This window comes from Rhynchophorus ferrugineus, unplaced genomic scaffold, assembly GCF_030347505.1.
Source record: "Rhynchophorus ferrugineus isolate W39M unplaced genomic scaffold, kcgeb_rfMv2 rfM3, whole genome shotgun sequence".
Lineage (NCBI taxonomy): Eukaryota > Metazoa > Arthropoda > Insecta > Coleoptera > Curculionidae > Rhynchophorus > Rhynchophorus ferrugineus.
In genome coordinates this window covers 69316136-69338337 of record NW_027472582.1, presented here as the reverse complement: position 1 = coordinate 69338337, position 22202 = coordinate 69316136, and the positions used below count along the sequence as shown (strand labels likewise).

Genomic DNA, 22202 nt, shown 5'->3' with positions numbered 1-22202 from the left:
GCAATATAAGGTATATCCAAAAATAAAATTAAAAAAAAGCGATATATCTTATCATGTACAGAAAACATATCCGCGCAGGTATATCCAATCTATAGTTGCTTCCCAAAATAACTAAATGGATTTTGTCTGCCAGTCAATTTGTAACTCCCAAATGAGATTTAGAAAATGGCTTCCGAAAAAGACAAACATTTCGCAGATAGACAGAGAGAAAAAAACTAACCACCACGGAAATATTCTATTTATTTCAATTGTCCTAAAATTGCCTCATCCATATTTAAATTAGTTCATAAAATATTCGATTATATTTAATTCACTAAGTACTAAATAATATCCTTTTCAGGTTGGATTATTAGACGTATCAGTTCCACCCGATTTCACTGATGAAACGTCCGGAGATGTACTGGTACCCGAAGGAGGAACTGTCAAATTAACGTGCAGAGCCAGAGGACACCCAGAACCTCACGTTCAATGGAGACGAGAGGACGGTTTGGATATAGTTATTAGGGAACCAACAAATACAAAACTTAGAGGTAACTATGCATTCCTTATATTTTTAAAATTATATATAATATTTTGATTTGAATGTTTTTGAATAATAAAAATGTTTATTTTTAAAAAATAATACCGAATACTGAAAGTTCTGTTTAAAAAGACGAAAAGATTTTTTCTTTTTCATAAACATCATTTACATCTACTGTATATATTTTTGTTTTTTTGCTTCATTGATCTCTTGAGCACTATTTCTATTTGGGCTTAATTGTTTTACTTACAAAAAACTTAACCTTCTGAAACAAGATTATTATATTACAGACAGATTCCTCTGTATTTCTACCACACCTAGATTAACGAAATAATATAAGCTTTATATATAGTGAAATTGATTTTTTTGATAATATCTTTATGAGATATGCTTAGTACAATCTTAATTATATATTACTACATTTCATTTGTACTTGGTTTAATTCACAAGCAAGAAGTCCAGTGCGAGATAAATACATCAATATGTATTCCTCAATTATAAAATTATAATAATTTAAGCTATACTTTACACTAAAGGTATACACTTTATGTAAGTTCGTATCATTTGGTTCAGTTCAATCTTCTGATTTCCTGCCCGTTATCCAGTAGTTGTATAGCGTCTACGTTAGTGTGATTTAGTAATCTTCTTTGGTGCTTTAAGGCAAAATCTTGGGTAACTTCGCAAATCCATTTGATTTCCGGGTCATCGTACAGTTTTTCGTTGGTTACGTAGCGACGGGCATTGGTAATTAATCGAAGAATTTTGTTTTGACAGCGTTGGATCACTGGTTTATTTGAATTTTAGTACAACCCCATATTTGCACCCCCCAGGTCCAAATTGGCTTTGTGATTAGGTGATAAATCAACCCCTTTGATTTTAGATCACGTTGAGAGTATCTTCCGACTAACCGGTATAGTTGTTTTATTTTGGTTCCAATGTGTTTTGCTTTTTGTCTAACATGATGTTTAATATTTAATCTACCGTCGAAATGGATACCGAAGTATTTAGCTGATTCTGCTTGTTTTTATTATTTCACCGCAAAACAAAATTAATATGAACAGATTTGGAGCTATTAAGTTGAATTTTCCAATATTTAATAGATTTTGTTGACTGCCACTTACATTTTATCTACTGCCCTAGGCAGATATATGTCGTTTGCCATAATAATTGTGTCATACAGCAAAGGTTCCAAGTAGTATAAAATAAATTGTTAATACATTTATAAGATAACGCTACATTAACACATTATTTACAGATGACATTGGTGAATATTATGTTTTATCGTTAGACGATTTAGCTGGTTTAGGGATCAAAATAATTTCCTCAATTTTTTGCTACATAGGCACATATTTATTCTTTGTCTTAGCAGCTGTTTAATTACATATTAGATCATACTCTGGAACCTTTTTAATATTGAAATTTGTCTTCATTTTGTTGATAATTTCCTTTAGAGTTATTGGGATTATAACTCTATCTTCAATTCTATTTGGAAAATTGATATATTAAATTATTACAAGTGAAAATCAAAAATAACATATCTTCCCGTCAATCCACTATGTAAATAAACAAATTACACATATTTGCACAAGAGATCTAATTAAATTTCACGGAATCTATACGTAGGTCGGCTTTCATTATTTTTGATGGCCCATATAAAAGGGATAATTAACTTGACAAAACGAAATTACTCGACAAGAAATCGTATAACTGCGTAAAAGTGTGTAACGGGTCCAATTTGGCGTATGGCAGACTACAACGCCCAGAGGGGTTGTATCGGTGTGGTTTATCCAGTTCGGAATATATGGCCAATATTGTTCTAAATAACGAAACACTTAACGTAAGGGAATATTGAAACGTTTTATATAATAACGAGGACAAAATCATGTTTATTTCCATCATCTCACCCGTGCGTGACCCACATCCGAAATAATCTAAATTAGAACATGAGAAACTTGAAATTGTTCGGGGACATACAACGACGTGGACTCAATAGGATAATAGTTACTGGACTGCTGGACTGTCATTGTTGGACGTGCAATTATGTTGCATGTTGCAGCTATTTCTGTTAAGTCTTTCATTTTGCCATAACTTGAATCTACACTATATAAATATATATATATATATATATATATATATATATATCACTACATAGTATAAAACAAAGTCGCCTTTTCTGTCCCTATATCCCTATGTGCGCTTAAATCTTTAAAACTACGCAACGGTTTTTGATGCGGTTTTTTTCAATAGATAGAGTGATTCAAGAGGAAGGTTTATATACATGCATAATATACTAAGACAACATTGCTAATTTTAGAGGTTTCTAACATGACGTCGTAAATTAACCTATTTTTTTAGGCTTATTTAGCAATTAGCAAAAACGCTGCCTAACCCTACGAGTTAGATCAAATTAATGTACTACGGTATTGTACACCATAAAAAGGTCTACAAAAAAGTCCGCGATGGTATATGTTTATCTTTTAGGGATAACCCACATTAACCATTTTTATTGTTTACTTTTTACGTGAGAAAATGGCTTATTTACGAAGCTATTTTAAGCAATACGGCATTAATCCTTATCGAATTAAGTACCTTAAATACAGTGCGCAATTAATATAGATCAATATGGTTCCTTACAGCATGTAAATTAAACAAATATTTTCGGAGATATTACAAATTTAAAATTTGCGTTTAAAAATGTGTAATGTAATAAAAATTGTATGAATTTAGATATTCCAAAGATAGCAGGAAATCTTCATAGTAAGTATAGGGGAAGAGGAATTGTTTTACTCCAAATTTAATTCGTGCAGGCCAAGGGCAGTAATGAATGAACCAAAAATACTGGTTCGATTTTAATCATGTTTTCATTGAGTGACATTATTATTTAAGATTTATTTTATATCTATGAACTATCCTGAAATTGTTGTTAAATGATTGGGGTATCATATTGTATATCAAGCTTTCAATCTCCTTGTTTTCGGTATAGAAAGCTTATTGTATTATATAATAACATAGAATAGAATACAAGTATAACAGAGGGGGAAGGGAGGCAGAAGTCCCGCTACCATTTTGTTTTTAACGTTTAGCGCAGTTTCTGTTCAACCATTGAGTTGTACACATGTTCAAATTTGATTATGAATAAATACAGGCCACAAGAATGAGCAGAAATATTGAAAATATTTATTTAAATTAGTCGTACCATTATAGCCACTCAGCGGAAATGGCGTCAAAAATATTCTAATCTTCCAGTGCCTCACAAAACCACAATTTATCGTTTACATGCGAATTTTCGACAGTACTATACGTCAGTAAACGACGGGTTAATGATTCGGAGCATTGCTTGAAGATGACCAAGCGTAATAAACCCGAGTTTTTGCGTCGATATGTGACAATTGATGAAACATAGCTCCATCATATCACTCCGAAGTCGAATCGACAGTCATACGAGTGAATTGTACACGATGAACCTGCTCCAAAGCATGAAAAAAATTACCAGTCGGCTGGCAAGGATATGGCGTCTGTATTTTGGGACACGCATGGTATGATTTTCATTGACTACCTTGAAAAAGAAAATACTATCAACAGCGACCATTACGGACCGTTTGAAGGACGAAATGTCCGAAAAACGATCGCATTTGAAGAAAAAAAAAGTGCTGCTTCACCAAGACAATGCACCGTGTCACAAGTCAGTGAAAATGATGGCAAAAATCGAAGAAGTGGGCTTCGAATTACTTCCTCATCCACCGTATTCTCCAGATCTAGCCCCCAGCGACTATTTCCTGTTCGTAGATCTCAAAAGAATGCTGGCTGGAAAGAAATGTTCGTCGAATGAAGAGGTGATCGCCTAAACTGAGGCCCGTTTTTAAGCAAAGGTCAAATCCTACTACAAAAATGGTATAGAAACATACATATAGACATGTTACATGGGAGATAGTATGTTCTATTTCATGTTTTAAATACATACGAAATGCAAAGGACGTATTTTGCCCAGCTCTGACCGGACGACTTTCTTGGTTAGAAACTTGCTGATTACGAACAAGGCCTCGTTGCCGTTTACCCCGTAAAGCGAGAACCCATGATAATGCGAGGGAATAAGCTTAAATTCGTCTCCCTTGCCTCGGAACACGATAAGCGCGCAAACGTCCTCCGCTATTCGAATCAGTTATGTTTTTGTTTTCCTTCTTTCGGGATAAGCCGATGTAGGAATTTTCGCCGATGTTTATGGCGACAAAACACATAAAATTCAAATCTCGACGCCGCGGCATAAAACCCCAAAATCAAATTTAATGCCGTTCGGCCGCGATAAACCGCAAACCGCCTCCATGCCGAAATGATAAAATCCCAAACACATGTAAATAAGGATGACCGTCCTTACAGCTGAAAGGAACTCGTCATCTACCCTTTTCACGTTCCCGATAAGGGCCCGTATAGCTATCGGGAGCGACGCCATTGATCTCCGAACCAATATACTTAGCTCTTCAATGCGGACCGCGCAATAAAAGGTATTGTAAGATTCAAAAATGGTCGTCGTCACTCCCCGAGGTGCTGTTTCCACCGGCTATAATAACACGGGCGCCCGCTACGTTTCATACGAACAAATGTGGCCGCGTTGTCGGCTGCGCGAAATGATATTTGCCGATCGCTTAAATATTTCACGTCGCGTTTCACTTTTTTCGCGGCTCTTCGTATGCCCTTTTGTTCCGATCGGCTGCGACAATAGACCGCACACCTCGGGAGATTCCATTTTCTCCGGGTCCGCATTGTCTCCACGGGTAATCGGAGATCGTCGGGGATGTGAGAACGCTGATGAATTAGGATTTGGATCTTTCATTTCGTAATAAGCGATTGATATTGATATATATATATTGAGGTAAAAAATAAATTTCATCCAACGTTTTAATTAAGTTTGGTTTTGACATGAAGAACTACTTTTTAAAATACTTTATATTACGTTGCTCAAAATTCCGTAATATCGAGGGAACAAAAACTGATTATTATCAATTATTTAAGAGTCGGAAGTCAGAGTCTTCCTTGATTATATTATATGCTTAAAAATTGTATTCTTTTTATGTGTGAAACTTCCACTAGACCTCTTCGTGGGTTATTTTTACAACATTTAAATCCAATACTACCTAACAGTTTAAAAAGGATGTTCCACATGTCTTAAAGATTGTATCTCATTGCTCTAAGCAATGAATGCACACTTTTCAGACAATTTCCTCTAAAGCAATTTTCTTAAATCATGTTAATATTGAAAAAAATAATGACCGTTTTTTTATACATTTCATATATTTGATAGAGTTCTCTAATAGAGCTAACATCAAGCTGATCTTGATTGAAGAATGAAGAATCTTGGTGAAGACCGGCTTCGTATGAGGACCATATATATTCGGTGAATCCAAGACTATATCTAACAAATGTGGCCGCGTTGTCGGCTGCGCGAAATGATATTTGCCGATCGCTTAAATATTTCACGTCGCGTTTCACTTTTTTCGCGGCTCTTCGTATGCCCTTTTGTTCCGATCGGCTGCGACAATAGACCGCACACCTCGGGAGATTCCATTTTCTCCGGGTCCGCATTGTCTCCACGGGTAATCGGAGATCGTCGGGGATGTGAGAACGCTGATGAATTAGGATTTGGATCTTTCATTTCGTAATAAGCGATTGATATTGATATATATATATTGAGGTAAAAAATAAATTTCATCCAACGTTTTAATTAAGTTTGGTTTTGACATGAAGAACTACTTTTTAAAATACTTTATATTACGTTGCTCAAAATTCCGTAATATCGAGGGAACAAAAACTGATTATTATCAATTATTTAAGAGTCGGAAGTCAGAGTCTTCCTTGATTATATTATATGCTTTTAAAAATTGTATTCTTTTTATGTGTGAAACTTCCACTAGACCTCTTCGTGGGTTATTTTTACAACATTTAAATCCAATACTACCTAACAGTTTAAAAAGGATGTTCCACATGTCTTAAAGATTGTATCTCATTGCTCTAAGCAATGAATGCACACTTTTCAGACAATTTCCTCTAAAGCAATTTTCTTAAATCATGTTAATATTGAAAAAAATAATGACCGTTTTTTTATACATTTCATATATTTGATAGAGTTCTCTAATAGAGCTAACATCAAGCTGATCTTGATTGAAGAATGAAGAATCTTGGTGAAGACCGGCTTCGTATGAGGACCATATATATTCGGTGAATCCAAAACTATATCTAACAAATGTGGCCGCGTTGTCGGCTGCGCGAAATGATATTTGCCGATCGCTTAAATATTTCACGTCGCGTTTCACTTTTTTCGCGGCTCTTCGTATGCCCTTTTGTTCCGATCGGCTGCGACAATAGACCGCACACCTCGGGAGATTCCATTTTCTCCGGGTCCGCATTGTCTCCACGGGTAATCGGAGATCGTCGGGGATGTGAGAACGCTGATGAATTAGGATTTGGATCTTTCATTTCGTAATAAGCGATTGATATTGATATATATATTGAGGTAAAAAATAAATTTCATCCAACGTTTTAATTAAGTTTGGTTTTGACATGAAGAACTACTTTTTAAAATACTTTATATTACGTTGCTCAAAATTCCGTAATATTGAGGGAACAAAAACTGATTATTATCAATTATTTAAGAGTCGGAAGTCAGAGTCTTCCTTGATTATATTATATGCTTTTAAAAATTGTATTCTTTTTATGTATGAAACTTCCACTAGACCTCTTCGTGGGTTATCTTTACAACATTTAAATCCAATACTACCTAACAGTTTTAAAAGGATGTTCCACATGTCTTAAAGATTGTATCTCATTGCTCTAAGCAATGAATGCACACTTTTCAGACAGTTTCCTCTAAAGCAATTTTCTTAAATCATGTTAATATTGAAAAAAATAATGACCGTTTTTTTATACATTTCATATATTTGATAGAGTTCCCTGATAGAGCTAATATCAAGCTGATCTTGATTGAAGAATGAAGAATCTTGGTGAAGACCGGCTTCGTATGAGGACCATATATATTCGGTGAATCCAAGACTATATCTAACAAATGTGGCCGCGTTGTCGGCTGCGCGAAATGATATTTGCCGATCGCTTAAATATTTCACGTCGCGTTTCACTTTTTTCGCGGCTCTTCGTATGCCCTTTTGTTCCGATCGGCTGCGACAATAGACCGCACACCTCGGGAGATTCCATTTTCTCCGGGTCCGCATTGTCTCCACGGGTAATCGGAGATCGTCGGGGATGTGAGAACGCTGACGAATTAGGATTTGGATCTTTCATTTCGTAATAAGCGATTGATATTGATATATATATTGAGGTAAAAAATAAATTTCATCCAACGTTTTAATTAAGTTTGGTTTTGACATGAAGAATTACTTTTTAAAATGCTTTATATTACGTTGCTCAAAATTCCGTAATATTGAGGGAACAAAAACTGATTATTATCAATTATTTAAGAGTCGGAAGTCAGAGTCTTCCTTGATTATATTATATGCTTTTAAAAATTGCATTCTTTTAATGTATGAAACTTCCACTAGACCTATTCGTGGGTTATCTTTACAACATTTAAATCCAATGCTACCTAACAGTTTAAAAAGGATATTCCACATGTCTTAAAGATTGTATCTCATAACTCTAAGCTATGAATACACACTTTTCAGACAGTTTCCTCTAAAGTAGTTTTCTTAAACCATGTTAATATTGAAAAAAATAATGACCGTTTTTTTATACATTTCATATATTTGATAGAGTTCTCTGATAGAGCTAATATCAAGCGGATCTTGATTGAAGAATGAAGAATCTTGGTGAAGACCGGCTTCGTATGAGGACCATATATATTCGGTGAATCCAAGACTATATCTAACAAATGTGGCCGCGTTGTCGGCTGCGCGAAATGATATTTGCCGATCGCTTAAATATTTCACGTCGCGTTTCACTTTTTTCGCGGCTCTTCGTATGCCCTTTTGTTCCGATCGGCTGCGACAATAGACCGCACACCTCGGGGGATTCCATTTTCTCCGGGTCCGCATTATCTCCACGGGTAATCGGAGATCGTCGGGGATGCGAGAACGCTGATGAATTAGGATTTGGATCTTTCATTTCGTAATAAGCGATTGATATTGATATATATATTGAGGTAAAAAATAAATTTCATCCAACGTTTTAATTAAGTTTGGTTTTGACATACAGGAAAATCCTAGTGTAAATAAAACAATGAAACAAAAAAAATTAAAGAATTTTTTTATTAATACATTATAATGCATGTTAATATAAAACTAACTAGTACTATCTTCTTCGATTGAGAACTTCTTCGATAGGCCTCGTAGCGAACTGCCATTGGAGCGCTTTTATTTGTTTATTGTTAACACCAGCGATTCACAGCCTGACGCAAACTTCAATTTCTCTTGATTACTCACTGATACTTCCTAACAATTTAGTTGAAAAGTCCTTGGCCTAGCATAGTAAAACACATTTTTTTGGCAAAATTATTTTTTTTTACTCAACGTAGTTCCAAGGGCGATACACTGATTATAGCGACTCTCCAACTTTTCGATACCATTTTTGTAGAACGATTTGTCCTTGCTTCAAAATCACCTCTTCATTCGACGAAAATGTCTTCCCAGCGAGCATTCTTTTGAGATCTAAGAACAGGAAATAGTCGCTGGGGACTAGATCTGGAGAGTACGGTAGATGAGGAAGCAATTCGAAGCCCTATTCATGGATTTTTGCCATCGTTTTCACTGACTTGTGACACGATGCATTATCTTGGTGAAGCAGCACTTTCTTTTTCTTCAAATGCGGCCGTTTTTCGGCGATTTCGTCCTTCAAACGGTCCAATAACGCTGTGCAGTAGTCGCTGTTGATGGTCCTTCAAGGTTGTCAATGGAAATTATTCCATGCACACACCAAAATACAGAGGCCATAACCTTGCCAGCCGACTCTTACGTTTTTCCACGCTTTGGAGCGGGTTTATCGTGTGCAGTCCACTCGGATGACTGTCGATTGGACTTCGGAATGAAATAATAGAGCCATGTTTCGTCCATTGTCACATATCGATGCAAAAACTTGGTTTATTATGCTTGATCATCTTCAAACACTATATTCGTGAACGATATGATGTACACTTTCAGTTGATATCTTTAGAATGTCTGTTAGTTCATTCAATTTCAATTTACGGTCATTCAAAATCATTTTGTGGATTTTTTTATGTTGTCGTCGGTAACAACTTTTTTGGGCGTCCACTGCGTTCACCGTCTTCGGTGCTCATTTCATCACGACTAAACTTAGCATACCAATCCTTGATGGTTGATTTTCCTGGGGCAGTATCCGAAAATTTGGCATCAAGCCAAGTTTTTGCTGCAACTGTATTTTTTCCTTTCAAAACCCAATATTCTATCAACACGCGAAATTGCTTTTTATCCATTTTTTACACAATAACAAAAGTTGGTTCACTTAAAATGGTATAATTCACAAACTAATGAATCGACAGCTGTCAAATTTATACACGCATCTTTTGAGGGTTAGGGATAATTAAAAAACAAATGGATTTAATTCTAGTAGCGCCATCTATGTATTAACCAAGCAAGGCAAGTCCTGTTAAAACTGTTAAAGCGTTGAAATGTTAGACTAAAAGGCCTTCTTAAGCAAAAAGGAACATCACAATATAACTTTAAAAAAGCCATATCAAATGCTTTAATAGTTAAACAAATACATGCCCAACGTTTAATCAAAGCTATACATTTCTTTTGAGAAACGCTTGCAATACAATACCATGCAATATTGCCAAATCTAAGGGCAAGACTATATATTGTACTAAATACAAAGAAAACGTTGCTTCTCTATTTTTTTTAAACAAAATATAAAAGTTAATGTCAGAAAGTCTTGTTAAATATATTATTTTTCTAAAATAAAATACATCCGTAAAGCAAATAGCCTAGCTGTAAACTTGGCAACATCGACTTTTAGCATTTCGGCTTGCGGCGAGTAGATTACTCCGACGAATATACGAATAGTTCCAAAAGCAGCCGAACCTCCAGATCGGGATGATTTATAATATACACTATGTTTTGATCACTCTTTTTCCATTTCCTAGAAAATATATAAATCCGTCAAGGTAGATCTTCTGATATTTAAACACTGGCTAAAATACTACGATAGATAAAAATATTGAAGAACTAATAAATCCTCTATTTTAATTCAAAAGATTCTAATATCATCCGTACTTCTTTATAGGTCCTAACTATAACGATATTCGACGGTAAATATCCCACACAAACGCTAAAATAAACATTTTATTTTATTCTTGCGGTTGTAATTCGGTGGAAGACTTGAAAATTTATTATTATGGAAATGGGGAGAAATGTTGTAAAATCCAATTACTCATTTACAATTCAAAAATAAGACAGAAAGAAAATATGGATACGTGATCCGAATATTGTTTACGTTTCTGCGTATATTACGCTTTACAAATTTTACTTATAAACTAATTTAGAAATATATATTTAAAAAAATACAATAGAGCCAAAATATTTCTATTGAATCCTTTTTATGGTAAATCTTTATCGAAGGAAATTTGACGTCCTTAGAGTGCATTAAAGTCAAATATTGGTTATCCCTGATCGCCGTGCATGCCAACAATAGAAAGCTTTCATATTAGTAGTCGTATAGGGTCTATTTTGGAAAATCGGAAAAGAATAAAGAGCAGAGGAATAAACAGAAATACGGATTGTAAAAGACTTACGAGAACGGTCAGAAGGACTACTTTTAAAATGTTTTGTACTACGTTGCTCAAAATTCGGTAATATTGAGGGAACAAAAAACTGATTATTATCAATTATTTAAGAGTCGAAAGTCAGAGTCTTCCTTGATTATATTATATGCTTTTAAACATTGTATTCTTTTAATGTATGAAACTTCCGCTAGACCTCTTCGTAGGTTATCTTTACAACATTTAAATCCAATACTACCTAACAGTTTAAAAAGGATGTTCCACATGTCTTAAAGATTGTATCTCATAGCTCTAAGGTATGAATACACACTTTCCAGACAGTTTCACTATCTCTGATAGAGCTAATATGAAGCTGATCTTGGTTGAAGAATGAATGGAAGAATGAAGAATCTTGGTGAAGACCGGCCTCGTATGAGTACCATATATAAACTACTTTTAAAATGCTTTGTATTACTTTGCTCAAAATTCGGTAATATTAAAACAGCAGAAAACTGGTTATTATTTAAGAGTCAAAAGTCAAAGGGAGCTAAATCTAGCGAACAAGCTGGATATTGAGAAAATTCCTATTTTCTGATTTCCGCTAGATTTTCAAATCGAATGGATTTGATTACATTCAATTTAATTATGTAATTTTAGTTTAATTAAAGATAACGTCGAATTTTTAGTTATCTAATTGAAGACTTATTTAGATTCAATGTAGATTAGGATTTTTTCATTTATTAAGTTGATACGGTTGATACATTTCCGGGATATTCATAAAGCTTTTTGCTCCTTGATGATAAATGGGACATAATCTAAACATAATTTTGTTTTTTATTTATTGAGTAAACTGATTTTAAATTAAAAAGGTATATATCAAACTATGAAATATATTTCATTTTATTAATTATGTCCTTCCAATAATTTCCCAGCCTTTCAAAATATGTGTTTGCTTAATAATTGTGATATCACAATTATACGAATATTTCCAAGAGCAATAAATTTGATGGGTAGGCAAATAATTCCTGTAATAGGAATATATCTACCTTAACCATAACGTAAGTTTCTACGTGTATATATCTTGATGAAAGAAAGTGACGAATTCATTAATAATGGAAATGTTTTTCAACAATCTTAAAAAATGTTATAATGTTATATAGATACTTAAAGAACCGCATAGAGAAAATAATTTGGATTATGTTCAGGTTTTATATAAAAAAATAAATGTTAGTCTACACTCGACAGTCTCAGCCACATTACGTATTTCTATATTCCAATCTTCTATGATACATCATTAAATAACTCTGAAACTAGTAAACTTATTTGAAATCTTCATAAGGAATATCTGTATAGCTACGTACTAACGATTTATGACCAAGAAGGAAATGGTTCAAACCTTCTCCTTTTTATATTCAGAAACAACTGTCTTAAAACATTTATATAATTTAATTTTTTTATACTTTTAAATAAGCAGCATAATTATTTTTATTTAATCGAGGTACTATTTTCCTTTTGACTAATCTTAACATTATAACCATTATTATTTAACACTTCTTTCGTCTTTTATGTTATATTTGTTTTACAGTTACTATATCTAAATATATTTCTATAAAGAACAACAAAGGCCTAGACTATTCACGTAAATTATTAATACTAATCATGAATACTAACAATCATTTCAAGTGTTGTTAGCAATAACACTTCATAACAAGAAGTTTCCGTGTACTATTTAAAGAACATACAGCAGGTAACTCAGCAAATGTATGTTCAATAGTCGTAAAAACACATAAAAAACAACTAACAATATTACAATTTTATCAAAAACTTATTAGATAATTTTAATTGAACTTTGAAAAGTATTTTGAGAAATTGTTAAATATCTATTTTATATGACAGACGCTTTTCATGATTCAAACCATGTAATGGTCAAGATATAATTATAACCTTTTGATATAATATTTCTTATCAACAGTTTTCCAGGTAGAAAGTATTAATAATGAATAATGTTTAAAATCTTCGATTTTAGTCTTCTAGTAGAGTTAAACCAAGCGAATATCATAATGAGATGAGTGCCGGCTTGGTGGCGCAGTGGTAAAGGCGATAGGACGGTCCTCCTACTGTTGCGATAGCCGCGGGTTCGAATCCTGCAGCGGCATGGTCGTAAATTTATGTTTGTAATTGTTTAAAATTTGTGATTGTCCTAGGCAAGAGTGTAAAATCCGACAAGGAAATTGACACCAGTCACGCCAGTAACCAGGCTGGATAAGATCGGATGTCTTCTAGGATGATTTCTAAAGTTGGTCACTCGCCAGTCGGTAGGCTTAATGCTGAGGAACGTGGTTCGGAGCACACGTTAAACTGTAAGTCCAGTCCAGATCAATTCATAGTTGGTAAAAGGATACTTGGACCAATGGGATATAATACTATACTAATAATAATAAAAAAGATAATATTACTTGGACTAGTTAATTTAGTTGAATTTTTTACCAAATTTTTGAAAATTGCGAAATAACTATTGATGCATTTTCCTGGTGAAAAAACAACATTTGTCGAGCTACAATTCCAACTTCTTGAAATAATATTCCTTGTTAACAGATTTTCTGACAGAAAGTATTCATACTGAGCATGGATTTTACGTGATATTATTTTTAATCACATGACTGTCTGGTTAGCTCCTGAAACTGACGTTCTGTAACACTAAAAAATTATTTTAAAAAACCAAAACTTAAAATTTCTAAAGAAAAATACCAATATTGTAATTTTGTTAAAGCCAAAACAAAAAAACAAAAATATTGTATATACCTGTACCGTCATTAAGTCGAAACAGACCGAAAGCAAACCGCATTTGCCTCGGAATTGGGAACGTCTAGATCACGATTTCCTTTATGACAAACCGCTTTACATCTGTAATTTTCCAGCCGTCTCCAGATTGTGAAATCGGCATCCATAAAAAGGCAATAAAATCGAACTGAATAGTTAAAAAATCGTTATGGCGAAAGTAATGCGTTTTTTACGGAAATTTGTCGTTCATAGAATTTTATATTATCTCCTCGGTTGTACTAAAAAACTGAATAGTTGCAACTAAACGATAAATTTGTTATTGTTAAGTTATGTAAAGACTTAGTAGTATCAACGGGGTACGTAGCTATACATATTTGATAGTTCACCTAAAAAAAGGAAATTTAGGAACAATATTTTTTACTGTATTTTAGAATCTCGTTTTTGCCAACTAGAACCCAGGGGTGCGAACCCCGGCCCTCGGCATTAAGCCTACCATCCGGCCTTACCCAGCCTGGTTGCTGGCGTGACTGGGGTGATTTTCGTAACAGTAGAAGGACCATCTTGTTGCCTTGACCACTGTGCTAACCACATGACCACCGGCTATAATAATATTTTTATATTAAAAATGTTATATTACAAACGTTACAGTTCTAAGTGGATATTCTAATCTAGAAACTAGCAAATATCATCTATTATAGGACACATATTATGTATAATCATACATATATTAAGAGGATTTTTCAAAATTAAATTAATATCAGAGAAATAGCTGTTTTAGTGTCGAGATATATAAACCGCTTGGTAACTAACTTAAATCTTTGAGGGTATTCTAATGTAAAAATTTGAGAAAGATTAATTTTTTTCTTCACAATATCAAAGCTTAAAACTTCAACTACAAGAAATTGCCCTTAAGAGAATATTTCAAAATTCAAATTATTTTCGGAGCTATATCTGTTCTAGTACCATGTTTTATAATAATATAGTAAATTACTTATATACTTTATTTTAAAAGAATACCTAATAATACTTAATTGAAGAGATTGTAGACTTTAGGAAAGTATTTTGTCATTTTCTAAAACTTCTCTATTTTCGAATAGCTAATATATTTGAGTATTCTATCAGGTATTATTCCAGTGTGTTGTCAGGACTAGATATGTTGTTTAACGTGGGCTTTAATTCTTCACTCTCATCACCCTGTGCAATTGTCAGCATTGAATCATAATCATACATTCAGAAACATAAATTCAGATAAATAACGAAGCTGTTAATTTCCAATCTATCTAACATTTGTTCACGATTTCAACTTTTGTCAACTTCTACTTCAATATGTCTGATCCAGTTTATCCAAACCAAAGGTTTTATTAAACTTTCCAGCTCAACAGTTCTAAGAAGAACAACAATATATGTACAAGGAATTATTAATAAATGTTATGACTAATAATACTTAGTCCATTGTTATTCCAAGGTTTACCTTTTTCCATCAACTGTCATTGTCTTAACACGTTGTTGTCATCTAGCCATGAAAATGTCCCATTCTGAAATATTCATGTATCACATAAATACTCAAACTGAAACAATAAGTCTTCCTTGATTATATGCTTTAAATATTGTATTCTTTTAGTGCCTGGAAGTTTCACAAGACCTCTTCTATTTTTACTGTAACTACTATTTTAACACTAACAGTTTAGAAAGGATATTGTACATGCCTTAAAGGTCGCATCTCATAGCTCTAATCTATGTATAGAAACTTTCCAGACACTTTCCTCTAAAATAATTTTATTAAATCATGTTAATATTGAAAAAACTACTCGTTGTTTTTACACATTTCATATATTTGATCCCTGATAGAACTAACATCAAGCTGATCTTGATTCGTCACCCTCTTCGTATGAGGACCGTTTATTTTCGGTGAATCCAAGACTATATTTTATATTTTTTAAGATTATTTAATGACCGTGCCAATGCTAGTATATAATACAGCGACATATTAAATACTTTTAATGAAAACCATTGGAACTTAATATTTAACTGTATAAAGATTTACCTCACAAGAGCGGACCACTATTCCACTATTTTATATAGCGTTCTTGTCCGAAGTATCTGACTAGTAGTATTTGGAATTTATCAAAACAAGCAAAGCATTAAAATAACGTTTGCCGATTTATAATCTGTAGTTGTTATAACCAATATTTTGAAGAATTTTGCAGACATTTGACAACCGAACGACTTTTGCAGGCTCACTTGTTTAGAAGCTCGAACGTATCAGACAACATTGTTTCTCTTTTTAACTGGAATAAAATGAGAAAGAAAATATTTTCTGATTCTAAAACGAATTTACAAATTGCGACTGGCAATACATTAAACATCTTGATGACGTATATTCCCTGCTTCATTGAATGGACTATATATATATATATATATATATATATATATATATATATATATATATATATATATATATATATATATATATATATATATATATATATATATATATACAACAGGTCTCTAATAAAATATATGTATAATATTATATCAAACTAATATAACGTCACGATAACATGTTACGAACATAAAACCGCATCGGAACTTATCGTTAAAGTTAATAAAATCGCCATACAAAACGCCGCATTACTCCCGAGGATAAAAAGATCGTTATCGGGCTTTATTGAACGGCTTTTGTGTTGTTTTAGAAAGAGTACGCGTAGAAAAAAAAGAAAGACAACAATGTATCGCCGAAATTTTGATATAATTTACCTTGAGCCAGGACGCGCAGTATAATAGGCACTTTAACAAAAAATATACGTTAAATTCCTACCAAACAACAAACCCTCTTCTATTTTCAGTTATGTTCGGTTTGGGTCTGTCGTCTGATATTTATATGAATGTATATTATCCTCTATTTTTTTTCACTAGGCTCACTAATGTAATCACTGTTTCTTATATGTTTCTTAAAATTGATACCAAAATTTCAATTATGATTGAAATTACAGTGGGGGACCACATTATTTGGGACAATATAAAGATTATTTAATTTGAAAGTTCAAGTATTTCTGTAACAAATGATTAGTTAGTTAGTCTCTTATATATTTTTTATTTATATCTGTCAGGGATTATAAAAACTACAAAATATATACACAGTAATCTCTGCTGCAATGAGAATTTCTATGCGTAGGGGCACGCTCTCAATACGTGTTTTCGCGTCTTCATGGAATTTGGAGTTGTGATGCCATCCTCCGATAACAGTTTCAACTAATTCCTGCTTTGTGATAATCATTTCTTTTGGAATCACCCATTTGGTGTGTGTCTCCACACGTTTTCTATTAGCTATAACCCTCAAAAGAGGCGTGTATAAATTTAACATCTATCGGATCATTAGTTTGTGAATTATGCCATTTTGAGTGAAGCAACTTTTGTTATGGTGAAAAAAAAATAGATAAAAAGGAATTTCGCGTGTTGATGTGTACATGTGTGGATTGTGTTTCATTGGCTCTAATGCGCCATGTCTTCAACCATAATTGTATTTGCTCCAGGTAGGTTTGTAGGTTTGTTGATGCTGTGACTGGATCTTCATGGGATGCTAAGATTGCTGTGTCGTCTGCGTATGTTGCCACAGTAGTTATTTTTGTGGTGGGTAGATCGGCCGTATACAGAAGATACAGTACTGGACCCAGTACACTACCTTGCGGAACTCCTCAATATATAGGGTTTAATTCGGTACGTTCATCGCCTTGATTTACAATAAAATTTCTATCAGTGAGATACGACTTTAGTAACTGATAGTTCGAATGAGGGAGAAGTTTCTTTAGTTTAACCTGCAAGCCCGTATGCCATACTTTGTCAAAAGCCTGAGATATGTCTAGAAAAGCGGCCGAACAATATATTTTGGCGTTTAGGTCAATGTTTATTTTGTTCACAAGTTTATGCACTTGTTCTATAGTTCCATGCTTATTGTGAAAGCCAAATTGATGTTCTGGGATAATTTTTCTTATATAGTTTAGCTTCTTTATGTATAATTTCTCAAAAACTTTCGAGATTATCGGTTATAAACTTATAGGTCGGTAGGAGGTCACATCTTCTGGTATTTTTCCTGGTTTGAGAATCATTAATATTTTAGCTACTTTCCAGATACTACGGAAGTAATTAATTTGTAGCATAGCATTAAATATAAATGTTAATAGTTTTATGCCCTGTTCTGATAGTTCTTTTAAAATTTTACTAGTAATTAAGTCATGACCAGGAGCTTTTTTAATATTTGATTACACCTAATGAGAACTTTGTAGTCGATTAACTTCAGTGAATTTTTACTATTTAATAGTACGTTTAATACTCAATGCTTAATATTAATTTTTATATATCCCAGTACTCATATCCTCTTATAATAAAACTGATAATTTATTTTATATATTGCATCTTTGCTGTAAGTAATATTTGACAAACATAATGTGCTTTTATCTACAAGATGTAGGTAGTGAGAGAATATATTTTTATTGTTTCAGTATCGTCTTATGAAGGTGAAGTGCTACAACTGTGGAAGATATCTCGCACGGAAATGGGCGCTTACATGTGCATTGCCACCAACGGTGTTCCACCAACTGTTAGCAAAAGGATAATGGTTAACGTGCATTGTGAGTGAAATTTTATACCTTCCGTTATTGTGGATGGTTCTGTTTTATTTTCTTTAAGCCCTACTAAATGTAAAGCGACTAAACGAGGTGTTAGATCGATATATGTACTGATGCCATCGGGGGTTATCTTTTATATTTCGGGATTATGCTTATGATTAACTTGGTAAAGGTTCACTATCAATAACCACTGTCCAGATGAGTAAAGTTCTATTGAAATTAACAATTGAAATAACACAAAACAGATATGGAAATTTCTTTATTAACTTCTTGCATAAATGTTCTTAATTAGGAAGTATATTATTTGTTTAGTACTTAATAACTTTTTTGCCGCATATAAAAAGTAAAATATAAAAGCGAGGGCAACATATATCAACACTGAGAATACGATTACTTATTGGGCATGAAGAATGTTGCAAAATAATAAAAAAGAAGTGATAAGTAATAAACAAACTACAAATATTTTAAAGAATAAACAGCTACTCTTCTTTAATAAAAATAGATTTTTATCTGAATTAGATTATTTTTAGTTGAGTAAATATTAAATATAAATAAATGAACAGCTACATATTATTATAACAAACTTAGGAGTCTATTGATTGATATGAATTTACTTTAAAACGTAAGTCATCTAACGAGCAAAGTTAGCGTCGAAAAAAGTTTTATTTAAATTCAAAAGAAATGTTATTGCGAATTTTAATAAATCCAAACCAGGTTACTTTTAAAATTTCTTTCTGTAAATAGATTTGTCGCCAACATTCTTAAAAAATAAAATCACAATGATATATCATATCTGACAGTATAATAATTTCAATGAAATTGGCAATACAAATACATCGTTATATAATATATATTCTACAAAATAATATATAATTGATTACCAATCCTTATCTAGTTAATGTCTCTTTCATCTACTTTTCTTTCTTTATTATATTTAGTGTTTATACGTATATATCTATTTATCTCTAATTTGAGTATTTTTTTGTGTTAATTTTTTTATTATTATTGTAGTTTAGAGCCTATCCAATGTATTAACATATTTTGAGTATTTATGTAAACACTAAAAGAATAATAACCTCTTTATATATTACTTTATCTCCAACGAAACATTTATATTTTTTCAAACTAAAGAAATTGTATCTATATATAACAAAATTTGATTAACATTGTTTACATTTAATATTTTTTAAATATTTTCTAATCATTATTTCTAATCAAAATTGTATTTTCATTTTGTCTTCTTTGTTAATGGCGTGACTGGGATCATTTTGCTTGTCGGACTTTGCACCCTTGCCTAAGAACAATCACAAATGTTAAACGATCACAAACATAAATTTACAACCATAACCCAGCAGGATTCGAACCCGCGTCTATCGCAACAGCAGGAGGACCGTCCCGTCGCCTTTACCACTACACCAACCACGCCAGCATTTTATCTTCTTAATTGTGTAAATAACTGTTCTGGCTTAAAGTTACTAAAGTATTAAAATTAAAATGAAAAACTAAAGTTCAGTTTAGAGTTAAGATCCATTGTTATGAAAATTGAGAGAAAAGCTGAAAATATATCATTAGTAGGAGGGTGAGAAGGGCGTTTCTCGTTTTTTCTATAAGTTGACAACGACGATAACTTATTCAAGATTGTAATAGTTATCTAACATGTTGCCCATCAGTTTATTTTAAAACTTTATACTACATGTTGCCTTAATTATTTACTCATAAAGAAAAGGAAACATTTCTCTAATTATTCTAATTATTAATATTCTAATCATAATATATATTCATATTCGAATCATTCTATTATAAGATACATTTTTCTCGAATAAACAAATTCTTATTTAATTTTATATTATTATGTGATTTTCATCATTTACTACATATTAAGTTTTGTCTAAATATGTTTCAATGAATATTTAAATTGAGATGTTGTAAATGCTTGAATATAATTATTGCTTTACATTATACAATGATTGTGCTAGCTCTACTATGCCACTAGCTCTTAATATATTATCACTAAATTGTATTAAAAAAGTGTCAACCTATTTTTCCATTATTTTTCATATTAATCCATGATAAAAATTAATACAACATTATTTTCGTCGATATCATACAAGAACCCTCCACACTGTAATTTAACTACTTGAAAGAATCCAGTATCATTTATAAAACTCGTACAAAAGCTCCTTCCTAGCCGAAAAAAAATCACATATATATTTTCGTAAGCACAGGGTTTCCTCAATTGATTATATTACTAAAAATGTTCTCCGTTCAGATCAAAAAACATGTTTTATAAAAGACATTTTTGGAGGATATTTTAATGCTAATGCATGAATATGCTTTGTTTTTTCTTTTTCAAATTATAATTTTGAATAAATGAAATATATGCGCGTATAATTATCGTCAATATATATCTTGTAATCGAGGAGTGTTCTTAGTTAATGATTTTTCTCAACAATTGATGATTTGTATGAACAGAATCAGAATCAGATAGCAATTTCCAGACCTCAACATAAATAAACCTCTATGTAGTGTTTTAGAGCAGAATTTTGTCCATCCCCTGTATAACAGGTCAGGACCCCTGCCTGACACATAGATGGCGCTACCAAGATTAAATCTATATGTTTTTTTTGGGTTAGCACTAACCCTCAAAAGATGCCTGCAAAAGAATGTGCTGCTTCACCAAGACAATGCACCGCGTCACAAGTCAATGAAAACGATGGCAAAAACCCATAAATTGGGCTTCGAATTGCTTCCTCCAGATCTGGCCCCTGCAGCTATTGGTTATTCACAGATCTGAAAAAAATCTATTTTGAGGCAAAGGACAAATCGTACTACAAAATGGTATCGAAAAGTTCCTATCGCTATAATCCGTGTACCCTTGAAGAGAATTATGTTGAGTAAATAAAGACTAATTTTGCCAAAAAAATTTGTTTTACTATGGTAGGCCGGGGACTTTTCAATTGATTTAATATAACGTTGATTTATTTGTTATTCTTTTCTAGTTTTAATGTTACTGTCCAAAAACCTTCATTTCTTGTCCATTTGATTTGTGAAATTGAAAATTTAAATATTGTGTACATTTGAGACAGTTTATATAAAGATATCCATATCCCGATCAATAACGTATATTGTCTGATTTGAAGTTTATCAATGCTATCCCGTAATATATAACTTGTTACATGACAAATACTTGATAAATGTTTGGTTGTAATATCACAGTTGTCTGCGTAATCCTATTACCACCGCCAGGATTTGAATGAAACATTTCCACATCGCCAATCAAAAGTTGATTGCAATTGTTTACGTTACCCTCTATCCGCATGTCCATGTTCATTTTATTTCAGTCAGTGCTAAATTGAAAAACAATTTAATAACATACATGAATCGTTGTTTTCTATCTATCGTTATTTTAAATAAATATCACTAGAACAACAGCCATAAATTTAATTATAATATTTAATTTGTTGTCGTATTATTGATTCATTTATGATTACACTGATTGGCTAACGAATTTTCGTCAAACATTCTGTATAGGTTCTTCTTTATCATCTCTTTTAGGCTCTTA

General features: G+C 32.5%; 1 protein-coding gene across 1 annotated transcript in view; it reads left to right on the top strand.

Moving 5' to 3' along the window:
• Window positions 1–22202, top strand: part of LOC143193385 (lachesin) — a 362619-nt gene that overhangs the window by 292663 nt on the left and 47754 nt on the right. The window contains exons 5-6 of the mRNA XM_076399566.1: window positions 341–530; window positions 18515–18643. Coding sequence (XP_076255681.1) covers window positions 341–530; window positions 18515–18643 — 319 coding nt within the window. The remainder of the gene's footprint in view (window positions 1–340; window positions 531–18514; window positions 18644–22202) is intronic.